Raw genomic sequence first — 15,847 nt, forward strand, 5'->3', positions numbered from 1 at the left:
CAGTGTTTTTATCTCACCCTGTATATATGTAGAGTACAAAAACACGATCGAAAAAAAACTGAAATATTCCTGTAATGGCCAAAGGTACAGCGGCACAGATACATAGATGCAGCATCTCTTTGTTGTTATCTGTCGCCATTTAAAAGTCCATTAAAAGGTCTCATTGTTCTTTGTAAATATTTGTGCGTAGATAAATGTCGAAGAACATGAATCGAGTTCATTGGCTCTCATCGCGTAGATTTACATCCGACGTATAGCCACAACAACAAAGCAAACGATGAATGCGCGATGCACATACGCAACTTACAATTGAGTTCCGAGTGCAATTGTAAAACTACAACAAGAGAAAAAACAACGTAGTTGAAAAAGAATGCATTTGTTGGCTAACAACAACAACAATGAACGAACGGAGGAATAGAACGCAATAGCCTTAAACTTGTCTCTCGCTGTCATATATCTGTCAATATGGTACGATGGGAGGAAGACAGGCGGGGCTGACTGATAGTGTGCTCACCCAGTTGACCAATAATGCAATAGCCCCCCATGTCGGTTTCCACTACTCTCTCTCTCTCTCTCTTTTAACAACCCATTGATGATGATGATCTCATGTCATAGATTTGTGTCTATGATTTTTGGGGTGATTTGTTGCAAAAAATATGTATGTCTAATATATACATACATACATCCATACGTATATGAGCAAATATACGTAACTACTCGTAAATCAAAAAGCTTTTAATGCCACCCGGATCAAAAGCTAACCCATATTTTGTTCGTTATGGTTACGACCAAATAAGGGTATGCTAATAAATTGAGTCACAGCACAGGTTGCCAATTTTGCGTAGGGAAAAATGACAGTGTGGGTAAAAAACATATGTACTCAATACTCAATTACAGCAACTTAAAGATTATATGTACATATTATTTTTCTCTTTCATGTCAATTTCTATCACTTTCTTTTTCAAAACTTTGATTCGAGTTGCCAAAATGTGTTTTTGTTCTTTAAAGTAATTTTTATATTTATTCCTCTACCAAAAATTGGAAATGATATCACCTTTCTTCATTCCAGCGTGTGTTGGCAAATAAAAACCGACATGTTTATATCGTCATTGGTATTGGTGCGTGTTTGCATAAATTAAAGCTAATTTAGAAGAGAGGATTAATCATCACTTAAATAATATAAATGAAATTAATTTGTCAACCTGACACATATCAAAATGAGAGACACACATGAATGTGTACATACATACATACGTAGGGGATTTGCATTGGTTTCTCTCTCAATTTAAAATGTTAATTTATTTTCCTAGCGCCAAAAAATATTTTTCTTTACCAAAAAACACTGTAACAATTTTGACATACATTTCGACGTCATGTCTATGTTCACAACAATATACACCTGTCAGATTATTGCATAAGAAACTGTTCTACAACAAATATGAAAGGAGGTGGAATATAAAAGGGTGGAAATAGGTTGTTGTTTTTTTAATTTTATGAAAATATGTGGATTATTATTGTACGTCTCATAGTAGAAGAATGCAGGTATAGATGCATCGACGCTTGGGAACATTGATATGTCAAAATTTTAATTTTTTTTTTTTTTTTTTTTTTTTAAATAAGTAGATTTTTATATGTTTTCTTATATGACGCCAATCAGAGGTTGTTATGATATGTATTTTTCAACAATGTTAACGAATTTGAATAACTTTTTTATTTAAAATTTTAATTTGGTTTAACAGTTCATTTCCCCAGCAGTTGTGTCGATGCGACTACCTGTATTCTTCTACCATGGTACGACTAAATATTGGACCTTTGGGAAATATTCTCTTTTCCCAGTTCATTTCAAAGATTCACTGAAAAGAGCTAAAGAATTAGTGCCATCAAATTTGATATTCAAATAAAATCAATACTACAGTGAATGTCTGCAATATCTCGACCAGTAAATTCTATGCAAATGCATAAATGATTTAGTGGATCAAAGAGCAAAATATTTATATCGCGTTTTTATTGTTGACGTTTAGATCTGGTGGGTTAACCCTGTGTGTCTACATACAATTTTTGGCGTAGCCTAAAATGTGCCCATTTTGATACCTAAATATAAGTATTTAGATTCTGTATAAGATTTTGAATATATCTCACAAGAATATATATTTTTGTATGGTAAATTTGGTTGAATCAATCCAGATTAATAAAGATGAGTCAACGAATTGAAAGAGCTGAACTAAAAGGGAAATCTTCAAAGTGGACCAAATAAACCGAATTTGCCATAAATGTAGGCTTAAACGGCTAAAGCAAAAATCGTGATATTGTACGTATAAAAGCGGTAATTTAAAAATTCCTCTTAAAAGGGTTTAAACAACCTAAAGGAACGAATTAGTTCATTGCGAGTTAAAGTGAAAAGAACAATGTTCAAAATGAATGACATTTCCAAATGATTAAGGCCTGAACGACTGAAGCGGGAATTTTTATAATGTGCATAATGGGGTTTTGTGTGTCGTGAAGTCAGAATTTACAGAAAGTTCTCATAGAAGGGTTTAAATGAACCATCTAGTTCATTGTGAGAGTAAAAGTAAAATGGAGGGTTCCTAAAATAAATAAGTAAGGCCTAAACGGCTGAAGCAAGAATCTTTGAAGTTTACCTAGCGGGGTTTTAGAAAATTCTCGAAGATGGGTTCTAAAAGGGCATTAGCACTAAACAGGGTGAGATGAAAAAAACTGCAACCAACTTCAGACTGCTGTCATTTCTAAGCCACTCGTCCGACAGCGGTTAAAATTTTTTCAGTGACAGTTCATTATATTGTTTACAAGCGTACAAAAGAATTTTGGTGAAAAATTTCCAGAAAAGAATTTATTCGTGATGGAATTGAAGCGTGATAGTGTGATTTCATTATATTTGGCTGGAAAACTACAACCCGTTAGACCACTCCAGCATTTAAATGTGAATAAATCTTTTGTGTCTCGTACCATCGCTCGTTACCGTGATACTGGTAGCGTAACTCGACGTCAAGGAAAAATGGCTTCGGTTGGCCACCAGGACTCAAGCGCCGGCCATGGAGATGCCGTGGACCGCCATAACAGCCGACGGTCGCTCTCCGCTCATATTAATCGACAGAGGCGTCAGAATTAATGCCGAATATTATCGCGAAAATATTCTGGAGGGTGTATTAAAGTCTTGGGCACGCAAACATTTTTACCGCAGACCTTGGACATTCCAATATAACTCAGCACGCGTCACCCTAGAATGGTTACAATATGAGGTTCCTTGCTTCATTTCCAGGGCACAATGGCCAGCAACATCTCCGGATAACAATCCGTTGGACTATTGTGTCTGGAGTAATTTGGAAAGCAAGGTTGTTGGTACTAAAAAATACCAAAGTGTCGATAACCCCAAGCAAACGCTTCGCCAGGAATGGGCCAAAATACCGCAGAGCAACATTCGGGCAGCGTCTGACGATTTTATTGGCCGTTTGAAGGCCATAATTCGTGCAAAGGTGACCAATTCGAACAAAACAAAACTTATTCAAAAATTTGATGCTATTTCCGAAATTGTTTGCTTTCATTCAATAAAATTTTAAAAAAAAATTTAAGGTATGGCGTTTGACTTTGTTGCATTTTTTATCTCACCCTGTATATTTTTGATCAATGTACAATTCTTTGACAATGTAAACATTACCGTCTTTCCGTCCTTGGAAATATCCCCAATTTTCGATCTAGAGAGCTGAAATTTTTGACAGAATTGAAACTCCAGACATTTTTTATCAGCAACATTTTTTAACAAAATTCTTTGAAATTCAATATATTCTTCTTTAATTTCACACTACGAATACGTAATGTGTGAAAGGAATGCTCAGTAAAGTGTGGTGTAGGGTCAAAATAGTGTAGTGTTTTATTTATGAGTTGCCTTAAATATCCTCATGGGACAAGATCGGTTGGGACCGGTCTTTATTCAACCTTACGCCTGAAATACACATATTCAATTTCACTTGATTATGAAGGACACAAAAAATTTAGGTGTGAACCTATTTTGGTTAAGGGAAACCCTTTTATTGTTTTGATGGACTTATGTACAGGTCTATGCTAATAAATTTAATTTAAATTTAATTAATTTTATTTCCATTTAATAATTTCTGTCCACGATGTAAATATGCGTTAGGAGGTCAAAAATTTGAGATTCATTACAAACGCAACGACAGTTTTTCAGTTTTCCCTCAAACACCGACATAATTAATGATTGCAAAAAAAAAACACAAAGAATAAGAAATAAAAAAGAAAATTTCACTTGAAGAAAACACAAAAACACAAAGAAAAACAAGAGAGAAACCCCCAAAAGAAAGAAGAAGAAAAAATACTTACACGATTCACGATTTAATGGCATATCTTTAAGTTCCGACAAGATTGCCAAAATTTCGTTGACTTGTTCTAAGGCAGCCATTTTTATGTTTTATTTTTAATAATATTTTGTGTTAACTTTTTTCTCAAAAAATATCTTTGACACTTAATGATGAGAGAGCGAAAAGAAAACAGAGCAGGATTTTCTTTATCAAAATGAAATTTAAAAATATATATTTCAAAATAATAATAAAAATAATTAATTCCGTAACGACGACCCGAACCGAATGCAACTGCAGTCTTTAAGAGTGTTGAAGTAACTGTTATTTCAATGTTGATTACTAATCAAATTTGAAGGGTTTGAAGAGGGGAAAGCGGCAGGCAGTCAGGCAAGGCAGACAGTCAGTAAACTTGGTACTTTGCCTATGAGGTTTTCTTATCAGGACAGGCCATTTTATGGTTGAGGGTAGAAAAAGAAGTTTTTGCTATTTTGTTTTCCCATCACAATCAGCAAAAGATAATCGTGATTTTATTTTATTTTCATTTTTGTTTTCTAGTCAAATAAGGAAACTGACAAACAACATTTGACCCAGACAAAGGGTCGGGGTTTTCTTAGGTAAAAAAATTAAATTTCAAACTTGGAAAATGTAAATGAAATTTTATCGTTGATAAAAAATATATTTATTATATAATTTCAAAATTTTCTTAAAAGTGCATGGTCAATTTGAAAACCCAAATCCCAAATTTGATTAGAATCAGTTGTGTGGCAGATAACACTTTATTTAAAATGTTTTTAGATTGGAGATACTTTGCAGTTTTTTTATATATATATATATTCTTTGTTTTTTATTGGGGTTCCTCAATGGCTCATTATTTTGTATTTTGACCCCCACACCTTTTTCTTATTTTTTCTTATCGCAGAGCACACAAAAATTAATACCAAAAATTTAGTTCGTTTCGTTTTTTTATTTCAAAGAAAAGAAAGAGTTCTCGAAAACCGTGTGCGTCGTTTACGGCATACGACAAACTGAAGGGACGAATTGCCTATAAACTACAAAAATACACAATGATGATCGGAACAGACAGCATCCGAGAAACATTCAACAGAGTACGTTTGGACGGACGTCGGGAAAAAAGAAAACTATTTTTGCCTTATTTTCTCCTCGTTTTCGTTGTTAAGGAATGGGCGACATGGTGATGAAAAAAAAAAACACTAAAAACAACAATAAAAATATATTTTCAAAAAAACCAAAAGACGGACGGACGGACTGACTGACAGACGTGCAGCCAGAAATTTGTACGAAAGAAGGCATATCCGCATGGTAAAGAATTAAGAGAGCTTCTAAAAGTCCAATCAACTTAATGATCGTCAGTCAGTCAGACCAACGGACCAACCGATTCTCCTCCCAATTGTCAGTTTTGTTGAACGACCACCACCGATACCGAGATACCGCCACCGTTGCCTCAGCGAAATACCACACCAACAACTACATTCATTCAAGTATCCACCAAGACGAACAGTTTTACATTTTCTTTGGACGAAAGCCCAACCGAACGTAGACAGTTTCAAAAAAAAAAAAAACAAAAATTGTTTAAATTTAATTTTAAGTACCAACGCTGTGTTGTTCTTCTTATTTTGTATTTCATAAAATTTCTAGTTGTTGTTGCCGTTTTATGAACGCGGCGAAGGAAAACGTAACGTTATTAGTTTTTCTATTTCTGTATGATAACCGCCGTTAAGTATTGCGTTTATAGAAGACCACCTATAACCGCCTACTCTCTTCCAACAACTGCAGTCGTCAATTGATTTTTAGAACATTCAATTCAATTTAAATTCACTCTTAAAGTTTGTTTTGTTGTTAAGTTTTTGCTCTTTTGTTGTTATTTTGTTATTTCATCATCACCGAATGATCATTACTCTATAAATTAAGGAGGGTGGTATAAACATTTGGGGAAATTTAGACTCTTCCCTTCATTTAGTTTTTGCTACAATTTCTTGATATTTGCACTATAAGTTTTTAGTGGACGAACAATTTTTAATAATGTTTTTTTTTCTCTTTCGAGACGAGCTAAATGATCTGAAAATTGCAGCGAAAAGCAAAGCCTGATAGACACTATCACACGCTCACCACAATGCGAGGCGTTTCGCCGTTGGTTAAGCGGCTCGTCAGGCATATTTGGTGTGGATAATGGTTTACAAGAGCCGTTTTTATAATATTTTTTACACAATCTTTACAATGTCGTAAAATCTGAAATAGCTCCCATAATATGGTTGCCCCAGGTTGCATTGCCATGCTTACAAAACACTATACTCTAAAAATTTTGTGGGAATGGAAACTCCATATATTTTTTTATCAGTCGCATTTTCTATCAAAATTCTTTGAAATTTGGTATATTTTGAAAAATGTTACTTCAAAACGGTGGAGAGTATTCACAGTTCTTCATGGCCAGCTCCTTTCTTACTTTCCATTATCAATATATTCTCATATTTGTCTATGTCATTATCTAGATGTTGATAAAAAAAAACGTTCATTGTTATTTGCAGCTATCAATATAAAAGTTCAGTTATGATTTCTTTTAAAAGGGAAATAAAACATAGCCAAAATGCAATTTTAACTTTAACTCGTTATGGAATTAAAAAGGTAAAGGCCAGTTTCCACATTTTGTTAGAGTCATATGTAAAGTGATTTTTTCAAGTAGACTTTTAAGCGCGCCCAACAATATTTAAACTTTAAAGAAACGCTATACTTTATAGAATGTAAACTTTACGATACAATCTAGAATATATAAACTATATTTATATCGTACTTATACTGTAAATATATTACAGATAGCAAATATACTCTCAATGTTCGGTTATATAAACATATTTTGACTCCTATTATGATTATTTAAATTGTAGAAACTCTGTAGAGTAGGTGCTGAAAGGACGGGCCATTATTGTCCATTTTGTATCGGACCTAAATAAATATGTTATAAATATTGCAACGTGCCAGGTTTGGACTATATTACTTTATATGCATGCGCGTCCATTTTCATACTTCAGCTAATAAAGATGTTAATTTCTCGTTTAATTAGCTTAATGGATATTCAAAATTTTGACCCTTTGTGGAAATGGACGGATATATCCCATCTCCATAGCAGATTTTGTGTTAGTAGAAATAATGGTATGTGTGAAATATGAAGAGAACCGAATTCTTAATTCGGATTTTATAATTGTTATGGACCCTTATTGGGGGAGGGACCAGAAGGAATGGTGGAATCTCTTCCATCTTTAAAATAGATCTTGTGCCAATGAAAATATAGAGAGGCGCCATGTCTGACATCGGATGTTAATTTCGTGTTTTATTGGTTTCATGAATATTTAAAATGTTGACCTTTTGTGGGGGAGGGACCAGAAGGAGTGGAGCGATATATTCCATCTTCACACCAGACCTTGGATTGCTAAAAATATTATGATGCGTGTAATTTAAAGACAATCGGACTCATATGTCACATTTTATAAGAGTTATAATTATTCTTTGTGGGGGAGGTACTTGGTGGAGTGAACCGATATTGCCCACTTTCGCACATGTCCTAGCACTAATACAAATATTAGGATTTGCAAAGTTGGAGAAAAATCGGATTATCCTTTCTCTTTTTGTGCAGTAAATTATTTTCTTTGAAAAAATTGACATTTTGTGGGGGAGGTAGCAGAAGGAGTGGACCGATAATGCCCATCTCCGAAATCGATCTAAGTTTGACAAAAATATAACGATGTACCAGGTTTGGACCAAATCGGATAATTCCTTCGAGAGTTATCGTGCGGACAGACGGTCATCGCTAGATCGACTCCAAATGTCTTGGAACGGCTTTGGTCCAAAGAGACCAACGGTCTAAGGGTATAAAAAATGAACCTGAATGCGACAAAATTTAACTTTAAAGCTCTAAATATTCTCTTTACATATGAAATGTTAATATTCCAACAAGATTTTTAATTAAACCCGCATTTGGCTACCCGAAGCTCATAATGTTGAATTGAACAGTTCAAAAAATTAATTATACCGATTGTTAGTCTTTTAATTAATCATTTTTATTTTGACACATTCTGCTCCCAATCGGATTTTTGAAACAGGAGTAACTCGAGAGTGCTTCCACAAAAGAGAGTAAATAGTAGACTCCGTAAAAAACTCCCACTCTCCAAGCAACTCTGGTCGCGAGCAGGTTTCGGTTACGAGTGAAAATGAGCAAATATGTGCTTGGCTTCGTAGGTCAAAAATAATTCCATCAGTAAACAAAAATAATTCTATCCGTTAAACAATAACGGCACAGGTGCTGAGTGCACGTTGTGGTGGATTACCTACGATCAGAACATCGCATATTCAACACTGACTACTGTTTTTTACTTTATTTGGGGTCTGGTCTGTTTCTGTATGACGATATCAAAGTGAATTCGAAAAAAATCAAAATTCTAAATATTACTTTCAAAGATATTTAAATTTAATTAAAAATTGATAAACACATTTTTCCCATTCACATTCGTTTTTGTTGACAAGCTAACAAAAACTTCTGTTACCACATAAATGTCCTAATCAATTACTGGTAGTCGTATCTACCTACAAACAAACCTATAAACCTACTAGAGAGTGAAAATCGCGAGTAGAAAAAGTAAGTCGAATATAATTTTTTTCTAGGCCACTCGACTTAGAGTGAATATGAAAGTGAGTAAAATACGCTCGTACGCATACCTTTGTTTTTTGTCATACCACATTGTCCCCATCTCCACCAACAAATCATATGTGAGCAAAATTCGCTCGATAATGAGCAGACTGTACTCTTGCTAGTATTTTTTTAGTTTTTGTCATACTATTGTATTGTTTCTAAGTATAGGTAAATACTCAACACACAGCAGCAAACGAAGAAAAAGAAAAAAAAAACAAATATGTTGCAGAGAATTGTCGGCAATTTGTAACAACAAACATACGATAGTGTGGAAACGTTTGTTGTTTTTGAACACAAAATCCCTTATTTATGTTATAATTATGTTTCAAGCAGGAGTACTCGTAAGTTTTCACACATAAAACACAAGATTGGAGAGTAAACTTCTTGAAAAACGCCAACTTTTCGAGTGTTCCCAGGGTTAATGGGTTATTCGACTCATAGGGCTTGCTGGGTAATGGTGAATTGGGAATTTACGACTTACTGGAAATAAAAAAGGCTCCCAATTTTTGCCATATAATATTCTATTGGACACTTTCCGGCAATATTTTCCATAAAAAAACTCAGTCTTACATAAGTAAATATCGGGTCTGAGTACTTCCTTTGCCTTGCCTTATTGACCAACCCTCATACCGCACACTAAATGTTGATGACGATGACATATAATCAAATAAAATTAAATTAAAAAACTCCGGCTAATAAGGTCCATTGGAGAGGCAAGAAAACACTCGCAACACTCTACAACAACAACAAACAAGACAAAAAAGCAAACACACAAAAATAAATAGTTGTGTTATTGTTGCTATTACTATTGAGAATCAAATTGAATGAAACCTCTCAATACCAAATGAAATGTGAATGTGAATTCTACAAAATAATGGCAACTATTAATCATCAGTGTAATATCGTAAAAAACTGAGAGGCAACAACTACAACATCGGTTATTTTAACTTAAAAGCTAAAAACCGCAAATCATGATTAAATAAAATTCCTAACGAACGATGTGCGATGCATGCACTTGCATACCCTGAGGAGAAAATCAGTCAGACAGTTACTTTGTTTTGAGAATTTGTGGCCTCTGGCTTGGTTCCCAGGTATTTATGTCTATGGAATTGCTGTTTATTATAAATTAAAGAAAAACTATTTAGTTTAAAATAAAACAGTGCAAATTTAATCAAACTTGTTTAGATCGTGTTTAATTGAATAATTTTGTTCAGCAAGGGGGGGACCCAACAAATTGATTTTGATTCGGCCCAATGTCGTTGTATGATGAAATTGCAATACAATTTATCGAGAAGAGTCAATAAACTTGTATAAATCTATAGGTTTATTGGCTTTTTGTAAAATATGCAGACAGACCGATAAAGGAATGGATGGATGAATGTGTGGTAGGTATGGTGTGGACGGACAGGACAGGACAGACGGTCAAACAAATAGGCGACTAGAAAATCTTCATGTTGGCATTTATTTTCGTACAGAAGCAAATTGCTTGGCTGAATGACTAAAATTAGAAACCCTCGGAATACAAAAAAAAAAGAAGAAGGAAAGCAGGCACTCACAACAACGCAACCACATTAATCCGCGGAAAAAAACCTCACACACGTATACACACATGGTGGTTAAGCATGGCGGCAAGAGAATGTGGTGGGAATGGTGTTAAGTAAAACCACCAAATTGAAATCAAATTGTACAAAATAATAAATGTCTAGGCGAAAATTAAAATCGATGTACATTTGCGAGAGAGCTTGTGGTCACAAGTGCCAAACAAATCATACAACCAGCCAAAGAGTGAGTACAACTCTGTTGCTGTTCGTTCGGTTTAAAAAAATAACGGAAAAAATACCCAAAAAACAACCAAAGAAAATTTGGCAGTTTTTTTTTAATTAATTATAAAAACATAATGTTGCTCCTTAAAGTATGCTACGAGTTTTAAAATAATGTTTATGTTTAAGCACTAATCTGTTGTTTATTGAGAGAATACAAAATGTATCATGATTTAGACGAAGGAGGAGTTATCTGAAATAAATTTTCCTTGTTGTTGTTGTTCCTGCATATTTACTGACAGAATGGACATAAGTAATTAAATAAGGATCAACCTACAACCTATTTTTGATAATATACAGGGTGAGATGAAAAAACTGCAGCTAACTTCAGACTGCTGTCATTTCTAAGCCACACGTCCGATAGCTGGTAAAATTATTCCAGTGACAGCTCATTATATTGTTTATAAGCGTACAAAAGCATTTTGAATTTACAAGAAAAAAAGTTATTCGTGATGGAATTCAAGCGTGATAGTGTGATTTCTTTATATTTGGCTGGAAAACCACTCGTGGCTATCGTTGGAGCACTCCAGCATTTATATGTGAATAAATCTTTTTTGTCTCGTACCATCGCTCGTTACCGTGATACTGGTAGCATAGTCCGACGTCAAAGAAGTGGAGGGAAGAAAACAGCAACATCAGCAGAAATGGTCCGAAAAGAAAAGAAGCGACTAGATCGAAACCCACGTCGCAGTTGCCGAAAAATGGCTCGTGAGCTGAACATATCGCAATATTCCATTCGGCAAATATTGGAAAATGAGCTCGAGGTAAAGCCACTGAAATTCCAAAAAGTGCAAGAACTTACACCACAACAGAAAGAAAATAGACTCAAAAGAGCTAAGAAGTTGCTTCGCTTGGCCGTAAGTGGTGAACTGTCGAATTTGGTTTTCTCCGATGAGAAAACATTCGTTGTACAGAAGTTTTTTTAAACAAAACAAAATGATCGTGTTTACTTGCCAAATAGGTCAGCTGAAAATGTGCACTTTCGGTTTGCCACCAGAACTCAAGCGCCGGCCATGGTGATGGTTTGGGCCGCCATAACAGCCGCTCTTCGCTCTTCGCTCGTATTAATCGACCGTGGCATCAAAATAAATGCCGAATATTATCGCGAAAATATTCTGGAGGGAGTATTAAAGCCTTGGGCACGCAAGTATTTTGGCCGCAGACCTTGAACTCAGCACCATCACACTCAGCACGCACCATCCAAGAATGGTTACAAAATGAGGTTCCTCGCTTCATTTCACAATGGCCACTAAAATCTCTGGATATCAATCCGTTGTACTATTGAGTCTGGAGTATTTTGGAAAGCAAGATTGGTACTAAAAAATACCAAAGTGTCGATCACCTCAAGCAAGCACTTCGCCGTAAATGGTCCAAAATACCACAGAGCAACATTCGGGCAGCCTGTGACGGTTTCATTTGCCGTTTGAAGGCCATAATTCGTGCCAAAGGTGATTCGAACAAATCAAACTTATTCTAAACTTTGATGCTATTTCCGATATTTTTTGCTTTCACTCAACAAAATTAAAAAAAAAAATGTAAAAACTATGGCGTTTGAATTTACTGCAGTTTTTTATCTCACCCTGTATTTAAAATTAATTGTAATATTCTGAACGCCCCAATAAATCATTTTAATATTGGTTAAAAAACGGAAAAGACCAAGAAAGTTTTACAAGGCAACATTGCCAACCAATGGACTTTAACTATTAATCTACATTTATACTTTAGTGTCAGTGCCGACATCCTTCTTATTTTGTGAGAAAGATACGAGAAAGAGTAAATCTACATATGCTATCCTTGCACTAGGCAAAGATCTGAAAAGAGCTGAAATAAGAAAGAAAGCAAACGAAGAAGTTTTAATTTTATTTTTTTCGAAAAATTGTTTGGACATTCTAACTATAAATGCCAAATTGTAGCTCAACCATGGATCAATATTTACTTGTTTTTGCTGGATAGCTGGGAGATCCATTAGTAACACGATATTAGGAACATTGAAATTCCAGTATTTAGAACTAATTTGGAAATTTCAAAAAAATAACATCCGCTCAAAATTCTGTTGAAATCTTAATAATACCGAATATAACCCTTATATTGGGGTCTATACGAAGATGTGGACCTTCATAGGGAACTTTTGTCATAAGCTATTAAAATATTCAAATACGAAACTTGCAAAAAAAATCCGATGAATAATGTAGCTAAAATCATTAAAATACAGAATATATTGAATTATTGAGATATATGGGGCCTATACGAGGACCTGGACCTGAATACACAATTCTCAGTCATAGACTGTAGTTCCTATTACGAACTCTAAATACGAAATTTGTAACAAGTCCTGTGAATAATGTCACTAAAAACAGCAAAATACCGAATATTTGGGAGGTACCATTACAAGGAGACTATACGAAAACGTGGACCTGCATACGCAATTTTTTATCGAATATCGGGGCTATACGATATCGTAAACCTATACAGACAATTTTCTTTCAGATGGTAAAGTAGACGCAAAGAATATATATACTTTATGTCTAAAATTATTATTTCGATGAATTACAAACGGAATGACGAACTTAATATACCCTCCATACAATGTGTGGGGGAGGGCCCTTGCTAATTTGAAATAGTTTGGACATATGGAATACGATAATAAGTAATACGATTTGTCCAATTTCTTGAATTCTTAATGTAAAGGCAAAATTCCGATAAAAAGCGTCTTTGTGTATCAATGCAAAATTTGTGTTACTACCTAACGTATCTTTTGAGGTCTAACTGTTCTAATGAAATTTGCGAAATGAGTCTCCCTCTGGCGATTAGCACTCACTGCAATTGTTGTCATCATCAAATCGCAAGCATTTTTATTGCAGCTAATATTTTTTGTTCACTTCCAAATCTCTGGAAGGCACATTTCCAAGTGAAAGCTAAAAGCGTAGAATATTTTATTGGCAACAACAACAACACCATTTCAAGGTTAAGTAAACAAACACACAACAAATCCAATGGGAAGAATACCGGCGAAAAAAAGCTTTGCACAATTCAAACAAGTTGCCAACAAACATGCTGGCTGCCTCAAACTAGTTGGATGGATGACGACAACGAACAATTAAATTGCAATCCCAGGGTTGGGGTGTGGGGTGTGGTGGGAGTGTGTTTTGGGCCAACAGAATTATAACGATGAGACCATTGTCTGTTTTTAAATTCAATTTTGGAATAATAAATTTAATTTCTTTTCTAATTAAAAGGAAATCAAGTCTTAGGTCAATGTTAGCCAAAGTGATTTTCGGACATTTAACTAAGTCCAGAGGAAATTAATTATTCTTGTGTGTTGCCAACATTCCAGAATAGTTATGTTATCGCTGGCATTTGTTTAGATATTAATGTGAGGGTGTGTGAGATTTTTGCACCTACTTGGCAATTGTTTGCCAAAGCAAGTGAATTAAGAAGAAGCATGCAATTAATGCATGTTTGCTGACGGATGGAGGCAAAGGTTTGGTGGTACGAGGGATTAGGTGGTATAACCACACAACAAAATAATTAGTAAAAATATGATAACAAAGTGCAAAAATAAATTCATGAATAAGTGGTCTGGAAAAGAGAAAAAGCTAATTTTAAGGGAAATAATGAAATATAGTTCTTTGACATGTTATTTACCCTTCTGGGCTCTGCAGGCAACAGTACTCTAAAATTTCAAGCAATAAGAAAGAAATAAAAGGTTAAAATTGGCAGAAACCTAGCAAATAGTTGACTGCCGCATTTGCCACCTTTCGCATTACTAGTAATGACTTCCACATACTATTTGCATTACCAGTATTCCTTCTACTTTGTATTGAGCTAAAAATTAATGAATAATCCCTATAAAATAAACAAGGCAAAATAACTGATTTGAACTAGTTCTTGGTAGCAGTTAGGTAGGTTCTCACTTCATATAACATGTCCATGTTAAAGTAAGGTGTTTGAAAGTTATTTTGTAAGTAAAAGCCCAAAAAAAGTAAGTTTGGACGGGCCGAACTTTGAATACCCTCCACACAAAAAATAAATAAAATAAAATCCGTTAAAAATTCTTTTACAATCTTAAAACGAAGTCCTGTACCTGCATAGACAAATTATGCATTAGGAACTTCAAATACGAAATTTTAAATAATTCAGTTGAAAAATGTCGCTAAAATTGTTAAAATACCGAATATAGTAAGGTACCGGCTATTTGGGGGCTATCGAAGATCTGGACCTACATAGTGAATTTTTTGTCATAGGCTGCAGTACCTATTTAGAACTTATAATACGAAATTTGAAACAATTCTGGTGAATATTGTACCTAAAATCGTTAAAATACCGAATATAGGGAGGTTGCGATATATGGGACCTATACGAAGACCTGGACCTACATAGACAATTTTCTGTCATAGACTGTAGTATCCATTAGGAACTTCAAATACGAAATTTGGAACAATTTTGGTGAATAATATCGCTAAAATCATCAAAATACCGAATATCGGAAGGTACTGTTGTATGGGGGCTGTACAACATCGTGGACCTAGATAGACAACTCTATTCCAGGGGGTAAAGTACTCAGAAAGAACTTCTTGCGTGGATTTTCAGACAATTGCATTGAAAAATGTAGCTAAAATCATCAAAATACCAAATGTAGGGAGGTACCGTTGCCTGGGGGATATACGGTATCGTGGACCTATATAGACAATACATTTTCAGGGGATAAATTATTCAAAAAGAACTCCTTGTGTGGATTTTCAGACAATTCCATTTAAAAATTTGGCCACAATCATCTAAATACTGAACATAGGGAGGTACCGTTAAATGGGGGATATACGTTATCGTGGACCGATATATCCCACCTTTGAACTTAACCTGCCTGCAGACAAAAGGATGATTTTAGAATTTTATGCTGATCAAAAATATATATAGTTTGTTAAATCTAAAATTATTATTTCGATGAGTTGCAAACGGAATGACGATCTTAATATACCCTCCATTCTATGTATGGCCGA

General features: G+C 34.6%; 1 protein-coding gene across 8 annotated transcripts in view; it reads right to left on the bottom strand.

The window, feature by feature from the left end:
* LOC101889659 (reticulon-1-A) overlaps window positions 1-15,847 on the bottom strand; it is a 52,355-nt gene that overhangs the window by 16,759 nt on the left and 19,749 nt on the right. The window contains exons 1-2 of one of the 8 annotated variants that reach the window (XM_059121221.1): window positions 5,942-6,110; window positions 4,354-4,494 (exon numbers count right to left, since the gene is read on the bottom strand). The exons of 4 other annotated variants lie outside the window; for them this stretch is intronic. In XM_059121221.1, coding sequence (XP_058977204.1) covers window positions 4,354-4,432 — 79 coding nt within the window. In that variant the 5' untranslated portion in view covers window positions 4,433-4,494; window positions 5,942-6,110. Of the gene's footprint in view, window positions 1-4,353; window positions 4,612-5,224; window positions 5,244-5,269; window positions 5,381-5,941; window positions 6,111-15,847 lie in introns of those variants that run through there. 3 more of the 8 variants (XM_059121224.1, XM_059121225.1, XM_059121222.1) reach the window with 3 other exon arrangements.

Source organism: Musca domestica, unplaced genomic scaffold (assembly GCF_030504385.1).
Source record: "Musca domestica strain aabys unplaced genomic scaffold, Musca_domestica.polishedcontigs.V.1.1 19, whole genome shotgun sequence".
NCBI lineage: Eukaryota > Metazoa > Arthropoda > Insecta > Diptera > Muscidae > Musca > Musca domestica.